The sequence below is a fragment of the Oryx dammah genome, unplaced genomic scaffold (assembly GCF_014754425.2).
Source record: "Oryx dammah isolate SB20612 unplaced genomic scaffold, SCBI_Odam_1.1 HiC_scaffold_2, whole genome shotgun sequence".
In the NCBI taxonomy this organism is placed as follows: domain Eukaryota; kingdom Metazoa; phylum Chordata; class Mammalia; order Artiodactyla; family Bovidae; genus Oryx; species Oryx dammah.
In genome coordinates, this window is record NW_024070186.1 from 68,911,326 (window position 1) to 68,933,451 (window position 22,126).

Sequence of the window (22,126 nt, forward strand, 5' to 3'; positions counted from 1 at the left end):
GTGATCTTTAAACTTCTTTGTACAGTAAGTTTTTCTTTACTGCTGTTTAAAAATTGGAGTCCACCTTCTCTGTATTAACAAATCATGTATAGTGTGCTACATACAATACTTTTTAGTCATACAGTGTAAGGAATTGAGTCAGCCATAAATATCATGTTTGTTCATAATTCTTCTTACCACCTTATGGAGTTTCATTAGTCTATCTGAAAACCTTAATGTACTTTTAAAAACCTTTTATAAAATTATCTTTTATGTATAGCTCAGTCCTGGCCCTAACCTAACCCTAAAAGCTTTAGTATAGACCAGTTCATACATTTAATAAATCCTTATTCTATTCCTAATGTGCCAGGCATTATTTTGGGGGTTGGTGACAGCAATAAACAAACTTCTTATGGACTCATAGAGTTCACGTTCTAGTGTCAGGTCAGGGAATAGAAAGTGTTGGTAAGAGGAATAGGGAGAAGAATCCTATATGTTATAGTTTTGTCTAAGAAGGCCTGTATAACTATGTGCACTTGAGCAGAGACCTGAAGGTATTAACAGGATTTACTCCATACTGACCAAACTGTTCTTATTACTTGTAGGTTTCAGGAGATGTGTTACAAGGCTTATCTAGCTATTCGTCAGCATGCCAATCTCTTCATAAATCTTTTCTCAATGATGCTTGGCTCTGGAATGCCAGAACTACAATCTTTTGATGATATTGCATACATTCGAAAGACCCTAGCTTTAGATAAAACTGAGCAAGAGGCTTTGGAATATTTCATGAAACAAATGAATGATGCACATCATGGTGGCTGGACAACAAAAATGGATTGGATCTTCCACACAATTAAGCAGCATGCTTTGAACTGAAATGATAACTAAGAAACTAAAAGCTCAGTATCTGGATTCTATACTGCACTGGTAATAACTGTCAACAGGCAAAGACTGATTGCATAGGAATTGCACAATCCATGAACAGCATTAGAATTTACAGCAAGAACAGAAATAAAATACTATATAATTTAAATAATGTAAATGCAAACAGGGTTTGATAGCACTAAACTAGTTCATTTCAAAATTAAGCTTTAGAATAATGCGCAATTTCATGTTATGCCTTAAGTCCAAAAAGGTAAACTTTAAAGATTGTTTGTATCTTTTTTTAAAAAACAAAACAAAACAAAAACCCCAAAATATATAGAAATGATGGAGAAGGAAAAAGGATGATGTTCTCTTTTTGTCTTGCAAATGTTTTCTGTTTTGAAATATGGACACAACAAAACCTATTATTGCATTAGGTCCAAGTAAACTGGAGTTTGATGTTAAATTACTTTAAGATTGGAAAATAATGAAAATTTCTTATTTTTCCATTGCTGTTCAATTTATAGTTTGAAGTGGGTTTTTGACTCCTTGTTTGATGAAGAAAAATGCTTGGGGTGTAAGGGACTCTTGAGATTTCAACAGAGACTTTTCTTTTTTAATAAATCAAAACTTTTGATGATTTGGGGTCTTATCTGCAAAGTTTGGGAAGCAGTCACAAATGAGACCTGTTATAAGGTGGTATTTTGAGGTGGTTTTTTTTTTTCCTGGACAGTATTTACAAGAATCTGATTCTTATTTCCCAGGGAAATTCTGGGCTCCCACAAAGTAAAATAATCATCGTAGAGAAAGAATGAGCAGGAATAATTCTTGCTCCAGAATTGTACAGTATTCACCTTAGATTGACTTTTTTTTCTCCTTTTGCAATGAATTGAATACATTTTTCATGCATGTTTTCCAGAAAATAGAAGTGAGTATTAATGTTATTAAAAAGATTATTTTTTTTATTAAAGGCTATTTATATTATAGAAACTATCATTAATATATATTCTTTATTTACATGATCTGTCCCATAGTCATGCATTGTTTTGCACCCCAAATTTTTATTGTTTGTAGCAGCATGGTCAGCTTTTTTCTTGATCTGTGGGTAAGGTTCAGGCACTATCTCATACCAATGACTAGTATATAACTACTTAAGGAAAACACATTTAAAAGTTCTCCTCTTTCCTTTTATTTTCTTCTGTTTTCACTTGAATCGCCCATCTTCCATCCTCTTTTATAGTCGAGAATGCCTCAATCATATGAAATTAGTTGCCAAATTAACACAATTTAGACTATTTTCCTAATTGCTTCACCCCTCAACCCAAGTATGCTCATGAATATTACTTTATAATAAGGGGAATAGAAATCATGAACTTTTTACCTTTTAAGGCTATTTACTCAGTATCTCCCTAGTAAAATTAGGACCTTAAACCATTTTAAGATCATGTCCCATTTCCGAGTCATCAGGGCTCACTTTCCAACTTTATTAAATAGCATTTGAGCACAAGATACATTCTTAAACATTTTGAAAAACATTAACCCAGAATGTAGGGGCTCAGGCTAGTCATCACTCTACAATCTGATATTTTACTGAGTATTTGAAATGAATGATTAATGCCCTAGGAAATAGCTTTAGCAAATGTCCAGGTGCCACACCAGAAAAAGTGCAATAATTTACTGACAGTTTTCTAGACTAGGCTTATTATTGAAGTACAACTTTATGAAGAGTGCATATTGTATACAGCATCACTTAAAAATATCCACTTATGAAATCAGACCTATAGTAGAAGTCTTGGATAGTAAACAGGGACTCTAATACAGATACTCTTAATATTTGGCTATTTTAGAACCCTTAAAGGGCATAATTATTGGAGACTTAGGTACCTCACTAAAGTGTGTACATAATATTGCCAGTAAGAAAGATTAATTTGAAAATTAGGGAAACTTCTCTAAACTGTTTTGGAATAGTTAAGGAGAATTTAAACTCTGTTTTAAGGCAGGAGACCAGATAGATTCTTTTGCAGATATCTGAAATTTCAAACTTATTAAAACTTTGTGATTAATGTTTTTTGTCTTTTAGATTTATTCAGTTAATACATACTAACATCCCCGTATTTTCTGTATTAGGGATTAATTACAGGAACGCTCAGTAAAATAATACAATTCTGAAAGAAGTTTTGATGGTGGAAACTGAGATTTTAACAGAGAACTAACTGTGTTTTACTGAGTGCCAAAAAAACTTTGAGCTTCCTTGTACAAAGTTTATATAATTTTTGCATTTTTCACATCAGTCCAGATAGTCCCTTCCCATAGGACCTCTCTGCTACTAAAAGACAAGTCACATAGCTTTTTTTATCCCAAATTTTAAGAATTATTACAACCAAATTAATTCCATTGGATGAAATGTAGACAGATTCTATAAAGACTGTAGATTAAGTGAACTAGCTAAAAACAAAGTATATTTCAAACATATCCAGGCAGAGTTTATGCAAACAACATTAAAAATAAGGAAAAAGGGGACAAGTAGTACTCAGAAGGCAAGGAACCAAAAATTGAATTAAATGTTACATGGGATGACTAGGATATGTTTCAAGTAAGTCAGTGATAATATAGCTACTTCCGGTACTTCAGTATCAGAGATCAGTTCCTATTGGCCAGTTTCTATGACCAACCGTCCTTGTCATTGAATGTGGTATAACTGACTGTTGACTTGACAGGTTCATTTGGTCAGTTGAGCAATATTTCCTTTAATGACTATTTTGGAGAAAAGAAAAATAGGTTTAAAGAAAATAAAACAATTTAAATACATTCTCACAAGAAATAATCAACTATTTGAAAATCATGCTTTAACTTTTTATCATATTTTCAGCTATATAAAATCATTTATTTTGAAGACTTTCAGAATGCTGTTAATTTGAAATCTGTTAATCATGTTGTAGAATTTGGTTTTTTAAAAAAGATGTTTCTAATTGGATTTTTTAAAAAAGAATGGAATTTGGTCACTATTTTATGATAGAACCTAAGCTTTTTGTGGTTCTTAGTGTCCTCTGTAAAACTTAGTGTCGAAGTAATCAACTTTTGAGGTTTTCCCTTCTAATCTGCTTTATATTACAAGCCCTTTAGGAAATGGGAACCTGGTGAATATATAATGAATTGTAAAATATTTTAATGTGTAACTTTTTCAACTGTGAAACTATGACTATTGGTTTTTTGAAGAAAACAGCTGCTGATAAAGTATTTTGTGTAAAGTGTAGTTCTTATTAATCAGGAAAATAATCAATTACTTGATTAGAATGTATATATCCTCTTGGAGATTATTTTAAATGGATTGGTGATTTTCACATAGGTAAAACACAGTCCATCTGTATTCTTTTTTCATCAAAAATCTAGTGATTTGGCATTTATTTAAAAAATGTATGAGCTGCCTATGTATTTTAAAGGCATCATGGAAATTTCACAGTACATAAACTTGGATTTGTTTCTTAATGATTTATAAATCCATTTAATTCATATCCTGGTCAATAGTCCATGTTTGCCACATTTTGAAGAAATGTAATTTCCAGCATTATTTTAAACATAGCAAGTTAACTTTTTCTGAATGTTATAAATTCCTTTTGTTTCTATTATCTGCACAAACTGCAGACCTGGGCTGGACCCACACATTCAGAATCCATTTAAAAATTGATTTTGATGTCTAAGGCATCACTAAAATATTTCAGTTTAAAGACCATATGTGGTGTTAATGGATTGTGGTGCTTCTACTATTTAAAAACAACTTTCATACTTCAGATATTTTTGAGAAGAGGGGAATGTGAAGGGAGGGGGCAGAACAAGGAGGAGTTGCTTGAATGAGTTACACTCTTCATATCCATCCTGCTTGGATCGGGCACTAAGAAGGCTGAAAGCTGTGAGACTATATTGTGCACACCATGAGGGAATTAATTCTTTATCAAGGATGGGATTGTGAAGGCTGAACTATACAGATCACTATACAAACTATACAGCACTGACAAAATCTTCAGATAATAATTCTTGGTGATACAGAATAATACAGCTGGGCTGTTTTTTAAAATATAAAGACAAACCATTTTTATTTTTTAATTATCACATTAAAAATTGTAAATGTATCTTGTGTACCATGGCCTGGGAAGCCTTTTTTCTTTTCTCTTAAGAGTTATTTTCACTTTCTGAAAAGAATATAGGGTTCCTCTCAAGATAACTATGGTCCTGATAAAATTGGATGGGTAACTCTACCTCAGAAGGTTAATAAGGAAAAAAAGTAGATGAGTCACAATTCAATACTTTTGGCTCTGATATTACAGAAATTTGCAGAGCACTGTATTTTAGATTTATAAAGTCAGAGTTGATTTATAAAGTCAGAGTTGGCATGTCCTGTTTTTAATGGCATTGGATACATTTAGAAAAAAATTGGGTTAAAATTTTATCATTGCTTCAGCCATTTGGAAAAGGCAGCAGTGCTAGGACGTTCATGGTACTAGGTTCCTGAATTTAGCATTTGAAATTAGTTTTTTGTTGTTATTGTTAGTGAAATTGATGTGTGTATATTTGCAGACATTTATATTTGTATACACAGTACTTGCTAACCCTAGTCAAGAGACATCATTTATAAAAGGTGTAAACATCAAGGTTCTAAAATTCAGAAGAGTTTAGAATCAATTAGGAGTTTCCCAAGTTGGGGTGTTAGTTTTTACAAGCTTATTTCGTTCAAGAACTTCACTTGAGTAAGGGTTTGCACTTTTTGTCAATGCAGCACCATTCCTTTTGCTTGGTTTTAGTTATGTTCATATTTCAGCCATGCTAGTTAGCATAAAGAGAGTTATGAGCCATAAGAAAATCTTATGACTTAATTTTTACACAACTACATTTAAGAGTTTTAGCAACAAAGAAAAAAGATCAGTCCACTGTATATATTAGCATAATGGGTAGCTGGTTTTTACTACCAACAGTTGACTCCAGTCCTCCTGTTGGTAAGTATGGGAAGGATAATGCATTTCGTAAGCATTAAGTTTATGAATCTATCTAAAATATTATTTAATCTCTCACTATAATAATTCTGTGGTTATGCTAAGAGCCGTGTATATTTCTGGTGATTCTTACTTTTGTTAATCCTTCTAGGATAGCAAGGAGGCAGAACCTTCACTGTTCTATTATTTTCTCAGAATATCTTTAATAAGACTAACCTCTAATTCTAGTGCAGATTTCCAAATGTGGTCACTAGCCATTGATTTCGTAAGAAAAAAACTCTTATCAGATTTATATTCCTATTGGAGAGCTTGGCCTTCATAATTTCTAGAAATTTTTTTGGCTATGGAACCAAAGTTTCAAATGCAGTTAATGTTTTCAGTGTGGTTCAGTCCTAAGACTTTATTTCCGTTGAATAAACTCTAAAAGAATGTATCCTTTTAGAACATAACACTTCAACATCTTAGGAATGTGACACTACCACAGACTACTGACACCTCCAGTGTAGACTTTGGAAGCTTCAAAAAGGAGCTCCTATCACCCTCTTTAGCCCCATTTATTGTCACAGATCTATTTACCTATATTATCTATATTTGTCGTTCATTGAGTTAGAGTCCTGTAGTATACCACATTAGTCAGGAGGAAAATGTTTTAAATGTTCTTTTAATGATGGCCCAAAAAAGTATTTGACACAGCAAGTGCATGTTACTGTACTGAGAACATAGAATAATAACAGTGTCACTAAATTTAAGACCTCGTCCCAGTCATGCTCTTCCTGGCAAGAAGTTTGGCCTGTGACTGCACTTACTGTTTGTGCTCATCAGAAACTGTCAATGTCTGCTTTAACTTTGCAGTCTGTAACATCACGCTGTTTATTAAAAAAAAAAAAAAATTACTTTAACTTGTGTCCAAACAATCCTTAGTGTACTTATATGTTGAACAAAAAAACTGATAATTACATATGCCATTTAATACTTAACAGCAAACCATCTTTTTAATACTTAACAGCAAACCACTGTTGGTAATAATCAAAATTTAGCTGAATTTTTCTTGTCAACAATGACTAAGTATAGTTGATTGAAAACCTGAAACTATTATGCCTTAAAAGCCAATTTTTCTGTCGCAGTAACATGATGAATATTGGAGAAATATCAGTTTAAATATTAACTTCCTTTAAACATGAAGAATTATATGCTTGTATTTTAAGCAGAGATTACATGTGTACGTATACATGTATGAATGTGTCTGTATGTGTGGACAGACTTTTTCCCAAGTCAGTTGATGACCAGAACCTAAAAGTGAAGTTCATCTGGAAGCAAACTGGTTTTGCATTCAGCTATCATAAACCTTGCAAAAGGTAAGTCTGGGCTTTTCTTGGACCAGTAATGCACATGGGCATTGATATTTAGTGCTTCTAAGCAATTCACAGCAAATAATTGCTAAAATTTTCATTTGCCAAATGATTTGCGTTAACGTTGTAAATTGACTTTGTTCTTCAAGCGTTATGTCTCTTTCCTGAGATGAGCCAAGTAGCTACTATATAAATGGAAAACTATAGTATTTGAAACACTTCAGGTTTCACACTTTCATATGCTTTAGGTTTTCGATTGTTTTTAATTTGTTAGGAGAAAAATCCAAAGAAGTGCATATTGTTAGGTGGGTGTCAAACTTACTAAGAAATGGAATAGATATGTGACCTTAATTTAAGAAATCTAGAGAATCTCAATTTGTGGAATGACTTAAAAAGTGTATGTACACATACATTTTATTACGAGGAAGTCTTTGGCATACAAAATAATCTACTACAGCCTTCTAAATAGCATGTTCTGAACTCTAGATCCATATCATGCTTGGCCAAGAAAAAGTGGGGAGGAATCAGCTCCTGCAGCTCCTTACCCAGCCCCTGTTCCCGCTGTCCAACAAAAAGTACCAAGGCTTGTTGAATTATTTTATTTTTAATAAGAACTGTACATACTCAAGGTTTACAATATGGTGATTTGATATACATATACATAGTGAAATGATTACTATAGTCAAGCTAGTTAATGTATCACTCACATAGTTACCTTTGTGTGTGTGTGTGTGTGTGTGTGTGTGTGTGATGAGAGCACCTAAACTCTTAGCAAACTTCTGGTACTCAATGCAGTATTATTAACTATAGTCAGTATGTTGTACATTAGATCATGAGATTCATTCATCTCGTAATGAAGTTTGTACATTTTAACCAGTGTCTCCCCTATTTTCCCCATCCCGCCTCTGGTAACCAGCATTCTGCTCTCTGCTTTTTGTGTATTTGACTCTCTTAGATTCCACGTATAAGTGAAATGCAGTTTTTTCCTTTCGGTGTCTGGATGATTGTTAGCATGATGCCCTCCAGGTTCATCCATGTTGTTGTAAATGTCAGGATCTCCGATTTTCAGGATAAAAAATATTCCATTGTATGTATGTTTACACACACACAAACACACACACACATATATATATCTCACAATTTATTCATCCGTCGCTGGACACTTAGATTGATCCATATCTTGGCTGTTGTGAATAGTGCTGCAGTGAACATGAGAGTACAGATATTTCTGGAAGGTACTGATTTCATTTCCTTTGGGTATATACCCAGAAGAGGAATAAGGCTAACTAAAAATTGAAACTTAGCAAAAGTTTTGTTTTCTATCAACTAGGTACCAGAAACCAACCTAGGTATTTTAAATACTTTGACTTTTTTCTTCCCTAAAAATAACCTCATGAAAGAAAAGACCCATCCCCATCTTACAGACAAGAAGAGTGGCTCAGTTCAACTGACTTGCCCAAGGACACATATCTAAAAAGCTGTAATTATGGCCTACCAATGTTTTAAAAATCGTTCTCTGAGACACATGTTCTCTCCACTATTCCACACTAGAAGGAGGAGAAAATACCCAAATTGTTCACTGCTGGTCAAGTCAATATTGCTCTATTATTCAGTTTGTTTACTAATGTGTGACTTACAATTATTGCTAAAAGGCATTAAATTGGCTTAGAATCAAAGTTTGTTTTGATTACATCTAGGTATCAGAGTTACTTCAAAAGTCATCCTTTTTATTGTCCATGATGTAAGATTTTTTAGTAAAATTGTAAAGATACTTTGAGGAACATTGGTTTTCAAAATGAAGTCTGTTTTCAACTCATATTCAGCTTAATCTGAAAAGCACTTGTTGGGAGAGTCTTGTGATACTATTTCATAACCATGGTTGATTCATTAATTAAAGTACGGACAATTGTTGACTATCCATGTGGGACTTTTCTGTGACGCGGATTATCTCAGATGAATGTTAAATTCTATCCGGTACAGCTTCTCCCTAACTTGATAACATTTCTAGCCACCTCTCCCACTCCCTTCAGAGTGTACACAAAGAGCAAAATGAACTTACGGGAAGCATAATTAACTAGAAAGAAATGTTTCTAAAAGAAAAACCACATGGTACATAGCAAGGTTAAGTACAGATAACACTAAGCTTAGTGAATTTCCCAGGCAGCAGCTTTCCTCTTTTCTCATGGGTGATGAGGTAAAATGGTAGGTCCATGTTTTCTGAAATTACCAGATTATTATCTTTCTGTAGTGTATGAACTGCTCTTCACTAAGACTTTTTTGACAAGTGTTTTGATGTACACTGCATTCCATGGAACTAGACTGCCTGTTCCATGCTCAGCAGGTTGGAAACTTGCATCACTTATTTTGACAGTGACAGGTTCTAGCAGGGGCTGATACTAGATGAAGCACAATGACCGTGAGTGCCTTTTACCCTGTGGAAACAGAAGGTGCTTCTCTGGCTCATGGGGAGAGATTTGGAATAAAAAGGATGGTGGATTTATATTTATTTATAGAATAGAATATACAATGAGACTTTTTAACTTTTTTCTTTCCCACATGAAATAACCATGCTTTGTGTCTACACCGTTAGTTTGCGTTTAGGCATGATCAGGTCCTCAAGTGCAGACCCTGAAGGTATCTGAAGGCCAGGACTTGAATTTGGCCACCGTCTTAAGGTTCTCTGCTCCTTCCTTTGCTCCTCCCAACACGCCACACTTTGAATTGATGCTGTGCCATGTAAAGAACTTTGCCACTTACCTCATCTCTAAATGCAGTGCTGTGTTTTTCACACAAGAAGGACAGGTACTGTGTTAATCTCACCATGCCAACTATCAGGACACCACCCAGCAGGGTCAGCAAAGGCCAGAATAAACAGTGGAAGATCACCATCTGGTCGTACTTTTTTATGAGAATGACATCTTCGGATTGGCTGTCGAAGCATGAAAACGGGGTCCCATTTTTGTGATCGAAGAATTCCTTTACGTCCAGAGCACCACTGAGCAAATCATTTCTATCCTGGTGGCACTTAGGTGTGTAGAAGCACTAGGAATACGGAGGAGGAAGAAAAATGAGGGCACTGGCTCTGAAATCAAGTGCTTTAAAGTTTTAATTCTGAAATCACAACTGAAGCTATTAAGAGTTTTAATCTCTGAAGGTGATAAGACCCATTACATAGCTCATGGTGAAGGGGTACCAGGAGGGCAAATAGTGAACTGGCCATTTCTGAGCACTACACAAAGATGTGGGAATAAAGACACTGAGGTTTATTGCCATATCCACTAAGCACTCAAGACCTTGCCATCGGCCTACAAAAACATTTCAGACCTTAAAGGTTACGGCGTCCCGAACAGAAATCGCCAGATTGAAATGAGTGCTTTAGTGAACACAAAGAAGTGTAAAGTGTCAGCTAATTTAAGTCAACCTTTTATAGTTAGGTGAAAATGTACTCTTTAAATCATATGAACCTGTTGCTGCTGCTGCTAAGTCACTTCAATTGGGTCCGACTCTGTGCGACCCCATGGACTGCAGCCCACCAGGCTCCTCTGTCCATGGGATTTTCCAGGCAAGAGTACTGGAGTGGGGTGCCATTGCCTTCTCCCATGAACCTGTTGAGTATCCTTTAAAGGATAATCTTTAAATTTCTTTGATAAGAATTATTGTTTGATTTAAGGTGGGCTGTATGTTCATTTTAACATTTTTGATATGATGAGGAATGGGATTTCCCAACAATAAGTTAAGACTACTTACAAATAATTTTGTTCACCGTCTTAAGTCTAAATTCCAGACACCAACATGAACTCTCTTTTCTGTATACCCCATTTCTCCTCCAAGAATGCTTTTAGCTTCATTTATCCTGATTGGGTCACTATTGATACGTTCACTGGAAGAAAATAGCTTTATCTAGAGATGGCCCTAGGTACAGCACCTTGCTAGGGACAGTCTGCCATGGAAAAGTTGCTGTAATTAGAACACTTTCACACATGAAATTTACACTACCTTGGAATTTATCTGGACAGCCTCTTCATTATAATGTAGGAGCACTTTCTGACCTGAATGGGTGAGGTTCACAAACACCTGGAGACACGGGTACTTGCCCTGACCTCGGCAGTCCATCCCACAGGAAAATGCACAGTCCATCCAGTGGTCCATGACGTGCGCATGAATGATAGTGCAGTTTGATTCTTCTCTCTGAGTGTTTCCATTTGGAAAAGTAAATAAATGATTTTCAACCCTAGACAATTTAGTCCTATATTTCTAATGTGATAACCCAAGGCACCTGTCTATTTCAAAGCAACGTAGGACCCATCATAGAAGGCATTTAGCGATTCAGGAGCACAGAGAAACTTGCAATGGGATAAACAGCAGCAAGGTACCAAGTTCCATCTCAGTTATGACCCTCCTGGCGTATTTCTCACTATAGATCAATGATTTTCGAATTTCAGAATCACCTGAATGGGTTTGTTAAAATGAGGAATTTGTTGAAACATGGGCTCTATGACTTCCAGGGATTTGGATTCAGTTGGTCTGAGTTGAGGCCCAGAAATCCGTGAATTTAACAGTATTTAAGGTGTTTGGGGAAACATACTTTTTAGCAATATTAGCCTAAATACTATAACCACAAAAATTCACACTCAGAAATCTTACCATCTCTTCCTGCCTCATCAACTCAAGATCTGCCCACTGGCTTGTCCTGGTGAAAATGTGCCTTTGGATGGAGTCCAGCCACAGGGCTCTTAGGCAACTTAGCCATTCTATTTACCCTCCCTTAAGAGGCAAGTGCAAATCATATGAGGAATCCCATTAGATAACTTGCCATATTTTAACATTAGTGAATTCCTTAAGGTCAAGAAACATATCCTCTGCATCTTTATGTTCCTCAAAGCAGAAAGCACAATGCCTCTCACATAGTAGAGGCTCAATAAGTGTTGTACTGAACTAAATTTTACTTGGCTTCCTGGTGGCTCAGTGGTAAAGAATCTGCCTTCCAATGCTGGAAACACAGGTTCTATCCCTGATCCAGGAAGATTACACATGCCTCGGAGCAACTAACCCCCTGCACCAGAACTACTGAGCTTGTGCTCTAGAGCCCAGGAGCCGCAACTACTGAGCCCGCATGCCACAATTACTGAACCCTGGGTGCCCCAGAGCCGGTGCCCCACAAGAAGAGAAGTCACAGCAATGAAAAGCCCGCACACCACAGCTAAAGAGTAGCCCCACTTGCCACAACTGAAGAAAAGTCTGTGCGGCAACAAAGACCCAGCATAGCCCCAAATACATAGATAATTATTTTTTTAAATATCACTTGGAAAACGTTCCTTGAGGATTTGCACACACACCACACACATAGAATGTCATAGATACAGTGAGAAGGGGTAGACAAATGTCCTGCCCCTGAAGACTTTGTGGTGGTATTAACCTTGGGTATTTTCCTTGGCCCTTCTGAGCCTGAGATTTCTCATTCATAAAGTGAAAATCAAACTAATAAAATAATGTTTCCTTCATGGACTTGCTGTAAGTTTATATAGGGATAAAATATATGCTTGATATACAGTATATATTTAAGTTAATGGTAACTTATTACATGTGTTTAATAAGGAGACTACTTAAAAAGAAGAAAACTAATATTTATTGAGCAACTACTATGTGCCAGGTAGATATTACCAAACTCAAAAACTCAGACTCAAAAAATTTTATGTTCATGCAGAAACTCATGCTCATCTCCTTCCCTAGGATGTTAGTGTATTGAATGTATTACCTGCAGGGATATCGAATATGTGGACCCCCTATTGAAAGACTTTGGAGACTGGAGGAGGGGAGCAGTAAAGGAATATCTTTCACTTTCTCACCACCCCTTCCTCCACACCCAGCTGCCTCCAAGCACTGAGAGGAACAGGGCTTCTGGAAAAAGCAAAGTCAGCGCCCCCTCCTCCTCTACCACTGTGCCTACACCTAGGATGAATGTTATGTCTCCTCTCTCTGTTCTCACCTGAGCAAGAAGGGCTTCAGGATGGTTACTCCAAGCACGAAGAACATTAGGACAGAGAAACCCATCATTGCAAACCCTAGCAGCATGGCCTGGTCCTCTCCAGCACTGGATGGCAGCTTCCTATGCACGTCTGGTGGGTCTCCATCATTGTGGTCTGTGTTTCTCCTCGTCCCTGAGGTAGAAAAGGCTGGCCTTCGTGGGAACAGGGAAGAAGATATTTCAATAAATTGGGACCCCAGTTCTCATAAACAGTTGGGAACAGTAGTGATTATTTTGCATGATATAGAAATGTTGAATCACTGCGTTGCACACCTGGAACCTGCATAGTGTTGTAGGTCAATTATACTTCAATTTTTAAAATTAAATAAACAATATTTGTTTCTAAAAGCCCAAGTTTAAATTCTAACACTTCCGGAAGAAAGCATAATAAAAATCCTTTATGACCTTGGTGTAGGCAAATATTTCTTAGACGCAACACACAAGCACAATCTGACACACAGGCACAAAGAGAACAAATTGGTAAACTGGACTTCATTAAAGTTTCTCTTCTTCCAAAGAACACTGTTTAAAGAATGAGAAACAAGACCAGAGTGGAAGAAAATATTGGCAAATCATATATCTGATAAAAGTCTTGAATCCAGAACACATAAAGAACTCTCAAATTCAATAATGCCACACAACACGGTTAACAGTCTCAGCAGCCACTTCAGAGAAGGTATATGCATAGCAAATAAGCACATAAGATCGCGTTATGTGCTGCATCAACATACCACATCATCCCCACTAGAATGGGTTAAACCAAAGCAACAGACTGTATCAAGTATTGGAGATGATATAAGGAACTGGAACTCTCCTGAACTGCTGATGGGACTATAAAACGGTATAACCACTTTGGAAAACAGCTGGTATGTCCTAAAAAAGTTAAATATATAGGGGGCCATATGACCAAGGTGTTCCATTTCTAGGTATTTATTTACCAAGCAGAATGTAAGCACACGATCATACAAAGACTTGTACACAGATGTTCTTGGCACCCTAACTGTAAGGAGCCCAAAACTGAAAACAACCCAAATATATGATATTACTTTTATCAATAAGTATAAATTCTTACATTTGTATAATGGAATAGTATGCAGCAACAGAACTGATAAACACAGTACTCATAATGGACCTCAGAATAATTACGCTGAGTGAAAAATGCCGAGCAAATTAAAGAGGTCACAGTGTATAATTCCATTCCAACAAAATTTCAGAAGATGCAAACTTACCTTTAGTGACAGAAAGCAGATTAAGCGGTTACCTGGGGGTGGGAGGACATGCTATGGGCTTTCCCCGTGGCTCAGTGGTAAAGAATCCACCTGCAATGCAGGAGCCACAGGAGACGCGGGTTCGATCCCTGGGTTGGGAAGATCCCCTGGAGGAGGAAATGGCAACCCACTCCAGTATTCTTGCCATGGACAGAGGAGCCTGGTGGGCTACAGGCTGTAGGTCACAAAGAGTCAGATACAACTGAAGCGACTTAGCACGCAGGCAGCATATGGGACATACTAAGGGTCACAAGGAAACTTTCATGGTTGTAGGTGACGGGTATGTTTCTCATCTTGACTGGGTGATGGTTACACACATATGTCAAAACTTACCAAGGGGTACACTTTAAATACGTGCCATTCGTCATATTTCAAACATAAAGCTTTTTTCTTTTTTCTTGACAAATGTTGGAAGAAAAAAAGTGGGACATTTACCAACCCATGGTGAAGGGATGATCCCCTCTGCTGTTCACCTGAGGGTGTGGGCAGACTCGAAGCAACACAGGGAGACCTTACACTCAGAGCTCGGTCCATCTTAAACAAGCTAAAATGACATGTTATATATATTTTTTTAATATAACAAATAAGACTAAGGAATGTTGCCTGGGTAAAGTCTTTAGCGATCTGTTTAATGACTAGGAAAGAATCACCTGTAAGTAGCTTTCATGTGAACTTACTTATCTCTCAGGGATATTGTATATTCCCCCAGAAAATAGTTTTTACATTCCTTTATGAATTCCATATGGGAAGAATGACTCTGCAGGCTCCCATTTGGAATTAACAGCCTCCTGAAGGAGGATTTGACTTGCTCTTTCATGTCCAGCTGCCGGGAAGACAGCACATCCAGGGCTCTCTGGCCAGGGGCCCAGTCTGCTCAGAACAGTGAGGGTCTCGCTGTGGCTTCTCCCCTTGCCCACCTCGTCTCTGTCCTCACACAGCTCCATAAACAAGGCCCTCCATCTCTCCCCTCTCTCTGCTCTGTTTTAGCAGAGGAGGTGATAAATTCTTTCACAAGGGGGCGGTCCAGTGAACCAAGTCCAACACAAGGGTCACCAACTGGTGGCCCATGGACAGCATCCAGCCCACAGATGTGTTTTGTTTGGCTTTTCCTGTGTGTTTTTTTAATTGTGGGATTAGCTGCTAACACTTTAAAAATCATGAAATTTCTCACACAAATGCAGATTTCTACTTTTGAAAAAAATCACAAAGGCCACATCACTGCCTGTGAACAGCTGGCGAGTCGAGCAGAGGCTGCCCCTGGGGACAGGCCTGTCTTCTCCAATCCTCCACAGTCCCACCACTGCCTGCGGTCACTGTCACTGCGCCCTGCTCAGCAGGCAGTTCTGCCCCAGAGGTATTTCCATTTTAAGAAGCTTAACGAAATCTTAAGCCAAACAAATGCGGCCATAATGGTAAAAATGCAGGCTCCATCAAGCTGTGTAAAAAGCTTACTAAAATTTTGAAGTGAAGCAAAAACCCTGTAGAGAGAATTGCTAGTTTTGCCTTCTGAAAGCGTATTTTATACCTTATCTTCCATCCTTCCTTCTTTCTCTCCCTAATTCCCTTTCTCCTGGCAATATCTTCAGACAAGAGAGTGAGATTGGGGGCATTCCCTGGTGGCCCAGTGGTTAGGACCGTGTGCTTTCACTGCTGAGGGAGCGGGTTCAATCCACGGTTGGGGGACTCTGTTCCTGTAAGCCTCGTGGCTCAGCCGAAAGAAAGAGTGTGAGTGAGGGGGATGTGGGGCAATCCAGTTTGTTCTGGGGGCCTGCTCTGGGAGGCCCTGCCTTCAGGAGATGACAATTCTGTCGTTACACTGCTTTGGGCATCAAAGCCCTGGGTTGGGATTTTTAGTCTCCTTTGATATTTTATTCACCCTCTGTCTATCATCCCACCTTCAGAGAATGGGCAGTGGGGGGGAATTTAATGACATCTGAGCCAGCATATTTTATAGTTTCTCAACAATTGTGTTCGTTTGATTCAGAGTTTTAGCCCTAAAGGAAGGTTTGGCTATTTTCCAGGTTCCCATTAGTAAAGAACCCACCTGCCCCTGCAGGAGACACGAGACAATGGTTGGAATCCCTGGGTCGGGAAGATCCCCCGGAGAAGGAAATGGCAACCTACTACAGTATTCTTGCCTGGGGAATCCCATGGACAGAGGGGCCTGGCAGGCCACAGTCCATGGGGTCACAAAGGGTCAGATACAACTTAGTGATTAAACCACCAGGTTCCCAATACCCAACACCCAGCATTTCCCTCGTGTTCTGAAACTGGGCTTTAGTTGCTCTATATTGTAAAATCTCCAGAGGCTTATTGTCAAATATCTGTAGAATCCATGCATGGAGAGGATTATTATGAAGCCTCTCTGGCCATTTCTGACCTATTGATTTAACATACCCAATTATACCTGTGATGTACAAAACTGGCATAACTGGGGAATAAGACCTAGTAGTATAATAGACTATTCTTTCTAATATTTCTGTCCACTTTGTTTAAAGGCTTTATGAAAAGCTGAAAACCTCAAAGACACCTTGTGAAGAAATTATTTCATATATGGTAGGAAAGATAATAAACAATAATTGCTAAAAATGAATATACAGCTATATTTTACTATTATAACAATAACAACAATCTTCTATTTCTCTAGTAAAATAAACTAGATACCACTTTAACTGTAAATAATAAAAATCCTGGTCAAAGCTTAAAAAAAAAAGAGTTTGAAATATGCAAAGGACAAAAACTATGTGAAAATAAGAACCCAGAGGAGAAAGTGGACTGGAGCACAAGTTGACCTTGAGAGCATTTGCAGAACTTGGTGACCCTGAGATTCAGTCTCACAGTTTGTGGGAAGGACACAGGGACAGGAGACAATGCCCAGAGCCCATCCAGGGTATGGGAGTTAACGCTTGCAGCTAGAGCCGGGATCCAAAAGACCTCATACTCAGTGTGAGGTGGAATGGCAAGTACCCACCGTCCACACACAACTCCCTAGGAGACCGCCAGGAAAGAGCCTTTCTCAAACCCTGACACTGCATACAGGAAGAAAACGACAATCTCCCCTGAGACTTCACAACCTTAAGGAGAGCCTCAAGAGAGTTTATGGCCAGAATTCACACTATTTGGGAAATTTCAGAAACCTCAAGCTGAGAATTTCATTCAGTCTTCTCTCAAGTAGCTGGTACCCTCTGGCAGCAGACAGGAGCCAGTGTATGACTTCTCTGGAGGAGCTCTCCTCCGACCTAGGTCTCTAAGGAATCCTACAAAGTTTCAAGGAGTGTGTGCGCGCATTCCAAAGTCATAAAACACAAAATTAGGGCCTTGGAGTGAGAAAAATACACAACAGAGTCAGATCCAAAAAAAACTTTCTGATATTGGACAATATATAAAAATATATCTACAATGTTTGAAAAAAAAAAAGGAGGGGGTGGATATCAGAAAGAGGAAGAGACTCTAAAGCATGACCAAGACAGTATTAAAAAGAAACAAGTAGAATTTCTAGAAATGAAAAAGAATTGATATAAAAATTCAATGTATAACAAGGACCTACTGTATAGCACAGGGAACTATATTCAATATCTTATAATAACTTATAGTGGAAAAGAATCTGAAAATATATATATACATATTATACATATATGTGTGTGTGCTCAGTCATGTCCAACTCTTTGTGACCCCATGAACTGCAGCTCACCAGGATCCTCTATCCAAAGAATTTTCCAGGCAAGAATACTGGAGTGGGTTGCCATTTCCTCCTCCAGGGAATCTTCCCGACCCAGGGAGCGAACCCTTGCCTCCTACGTCTCCTGCAAAGGCAGGCAGATTCTTTACCACTCTGCCACCTAGGAAGCCCATATGTGTGTGTGTGTGTGTATGTATATAACTGAATCATTTTGTTATATACCTAAAACATTGTAAATCAATTATACTTCAATAAAAAAAATTAGTGGATAGATTTAACAGTAATTTAGATACATCTGAAAAGATAATTAGTAAACAGTTTGATCTGCAAAATAGCTAAAGTATATAATACAGAGATTTCTTTAATGGAAAATGCTGAAGAAAGGTTAAGAAGCACGGAAGATAGACAGAAAGGGTCTAGCATAAAGTCTAATCAGAATTCCAGAAAAAAAAAAGGCCAAGTAATATTTTTAAAAGACAATAATATTAAAGAAATGATGAAGGTCCAGTCCACAGATTCCAGAAGCCAAGTGGGATAAAATAAAATGAAACCCACACCTACATACATCACAGATATTTTGCACAGAGACAAGAGAAATTCTTAAAAACAGCCAGAGAAAAAGATTAACTTCAAAGGAATGACAATTAAGCTGAGCACTTACTTCTCTGTAAGAACAGAAGCCAGGAATATTGCCTTTATGCTGAGAAAAAACAGAACTCTGTACCCAGCAAATATCTCACAAGAGTTAAGAAATAAAGGCATTTCAGATACACACAAAGCTGAGTTTGCCATCAACAGACCCCCAATAAAGAAAAAGGTGAAGCAGTTACTTCAGGCAGAGAGAAAACAATCCAGTCTAAGAGCCAAGAGTCAGTCAAAAATGAAGAGCAATTACAGGGTAAACAGGTAAGTAAAGACACTAACCTCACAAAATAATAACAATAAAATTTCAATATTTAAATTTTTTAATTAAAATGATGATAAAGGTGATGACAATGACTGTTCACTTACTGGGTTATTCCCTTTGTCTATATTGTTTAAACAGAATGAGAGCAGCAACTTTGTGGTGGTCCTGTGGTTAGGTCTGCACTCCCAGTGCAGGGGGTACAGGTTGGATCTCTCACTGGGGAACTAGGATCCTTCAGGAAGCATGGCAAAGCCAACAAATTAATTAATTTAAAAACTGAATAGCGTGAGATCATACTGGATATAGTGGGTTCTCTTTTTAAGCTTGTCTTTTTCACTTAACATAATAACCACTTTCCCATGTTGGCAGCAATTCTTCATAACCCTTCTGCTGGTTACATAATATTCCATTAATTGGATACACCATAATTTCCTTAACCATTTCTCTATTGTTGGATATTAAACTGTTTCCAGTTTCCCCAGGCCATAAACATTTCTGTAATTAAGTTTGTGGTATTTACAAGTACCTTTCATCCAAGGACCTCAAAGTGCTTAAGAGTGATCTAACTTTGCTCTTCAGCCAATAAGATGAGTGAATAGCATTTTCATTCCTTTTTGCCAGCAATAATCTTCACTTCTAACCAATGTGTGTACCTGGAGGGATTTTATTCACAGTCATGGAAGTACCCACCCCTTCCTGTTGCTCCTCTGATTTCAGAACTGACTTTCTCACCTGCCCGAACTACCACATTTGCTATGGGTGCTTTCTGACTTAGCCTGAGGCAAACTCAAAGAGCTTGAACATGTTCACCTGGATGTGATCCCGGAGGAAGCCAGCAGCCTCTCCCTCCAACAGCTTCTTGGGCAGAATGTTCCTTAGAAGGATGCTGAGGTTCATGAGGGCTTGATAGCTCTGCTGACACTCATCTCACATGTGTATGTAATTTTAAGCACTGGGTGTTAAATTAACATTTCCTTATAATTTGCATTGCAGAGATGTGGGTAATTATTTTTACCCTTCTATTTTTTTTTTAATTACAAATCTATATAACAACTTCTTTCGAAACAGCAAAGGAGGTTGAGGAAAGTCAATATGGTCTGTGAAGTTCACCATGAAGCAAGATGGGTGATCCAATTGTGCATATCAGAAGTGGAAATGGGACACTGTATTGCTTTGGGGAGAACACAACTGCTCTAACTGCTAGTTAACTGTGTTGTGAATGGGGCATTAGAACTTGTTCCCTTGCATGTTAGTCATTTGACCTTCTGCCATACAATGATTCACTTTAATTGTCTTCTCACAAAAGCATTAGTTCATTTGTAAGAGAGAAGTGTTTTTGCTTCGGTCTCTTCTGTTTCTTCCTCCTCCAGCCCCGACCTCCATCCAAACCCCTCTCTCTCACTTGCCTGCATTCTCTCTCTCAAAGGTGCATGAGCGTAGTTACAGAAGATAGGAGTGAGCGATGTGATGACCATTATGATCTTTATACTGTTTCCACTTTCTCAGCTCCCAGCTCCACTCAAGCTAACAAACCACCCAGGTTTCCAGATACAGTGAGCAAACATAGCTATGAAATGGACCCTCCCAGGAGTAAGCTGGCAAGCCTTAATATCTCATTCCTCAACACCCTCTGGCATTGCTCCTCTCTCCAGGTGGGTGCCCACTTCAGTGCCCTACTGCTTCACTCCTGGGGGCAGGCAGATGTACAGCACCTCTGCTTTGCATTCCCCTGGGGAGGAAAGAGGTCCTCAAGATAACCGGTCTCACTTCCCCTTAGACAGTAGAGGCGGGTGGTTGATAACAGCAGCTGAAATGTAAAATGGTTCAGTATAGAAAGTAGCACTGGCTTTTACACTAAGGCATGCAGAGACCATCACTACCTCCATCAGCAGACAAGGGGATGGGGCAGAGAGACGTGAAGTGACTTGCCCCCAGTCAGACAGCCATTTAAGCGAGCTGGATTTGAACCCAGGCTGTGACGCCAAGAGCCAAGCAGTTTTCACCAACGAAACCAATGCTGATAGTAACTTCATTCAACTGACAGACATTTGTTGAGCACCAACTGTGTGCTGGGCAGAGTTCTACTGCTGCAGAGCCAGGGAGGCTAGAGTCCTAGCCTCCAAAAGCTTGCCATCTAGAGGAGGAAGCCGACAAGGAAGGTGGATGCACCCTATGATAGCGCTGCCGGGGAAGCCTCCAGGCTCCCTCGGGAGGCATGACAAGTGGACACGCTCTGAGGATAAAGACCAGACTCAACCCCCGAACTCCTTGAGGCTGCTCTTCTTCTAACCAGTTGTTCAGCGAGATGCCGATAAAGGCTGAGAGATTCTGGGGGTGACTTACTTCCCCTGACGTCTCCGGCCGCCCTGGAGGGTAATTTGAACAGGGATGCTGAACGGCTGCATGAGACCAGGGGCCTAGGCAAAATGGACTCCTTGCAGCAGATTCATAGCCTCTGAGGGCGCCAGAAGGGTGAAGTTTAAACATCAGCGGAAGCGGGGTCCCAGGGGAAGTCCTCAGGCGCATCTGCGCCTCCAGAGCAACCACCTGGGGTGTGCCGCGCCCGCTCCTCTGGCGAGTGGGGAGGTTAGGACAGGCCTGTCCAGGCGGCTCTGCAGACTCCTGGCAAGGCGGAGGGCTCCATCCAAAAGGTTCAGGATCGACCCTCCGTGGCTTCTGCGGCCAGACTTTCCAAGCTCATCCAGAGCCGGGCGCCGCCTTAACATCTGTCATGCATCGCCATAGAGACCTAAACGCTTGTGGAAAGTTCTGAGCCCCAAGGGACCCTATGTAATTGGTGAAGGGCATATCAGTTCAAGGTTTATAAAAAGAGGAAATGTTTTGCCCTGTCCACATTTCCTTTATTCCTTTCAAGTTTTTCCATTAGAATTTACATTGAAAGTGTTGGTTGCTCAATCCTGTCAGACTCTTCACGACTGTACTGTCCATGGGATACTTCAGGCAAGAATATTGGAGCAGCTTGCCATTTCCTTCTCCAGGGGATCTTCCCTACCCAGGGATCAAACTCGGGTCTCCTGCATTGCAGGCAGATTCTTTTACTGTCTGAGCT

At 38.8% G+C, this 22,126-nt stretch overlaps 2 protein-coding genes across 2 annotated transcripts in view; one reads left to right on the top strand and one right to left on the bottom strand.

Moving 5' to 3' along the window:
- Window positions 1-4,910, top strand: part of PIK3CA (phosphatidylinositol-4,5-bisphosphate 3-kinase catalytic subunit alpha) — an 84,247-nt gene extending 79,337 nt beyond the window's left edge. The window contains exon 21 of the mRNA XM_040251301.1: window positions 585-4,910. Within this exon, the coding sequence (XP_040107235.1) occupies window positions 585-855 (271 nt within the window). The 3' untranslated portion in view covers window positions 856-4,910. The remainder of the gene's footprint in view (window positions 1-584) is intronic.
- KCNMB3 (potassium calcium-activated channel subfamily M regulatory beta subunit 3) lies at window positions 1,558-21,541 on the bottom strand. The gene is made up of 5 exons (XM_040251338.1): window positions 21,400-21,541; window positions 13,164-13,355; window positions 11,174-11,372; window positions 9,935-10,219; window positions 1,558-9,573 (listed from the first exon to the last, which is right to left on the bottom strand). Exons 1-5 carry the CDS (start codon window positions 21,459-21,461, stop codon window positions 9,412-9,414), a joined length of 900 nt encoding a protein of 299 aa, XP_040107272.1. The 5' UTR covers window positions 21,462-21,541; the 3' UTR covers window positions 1,558-9,411.
- Between the last annotated feature and the right edge of the window lie 585 nt (window positions 21,542-22,126).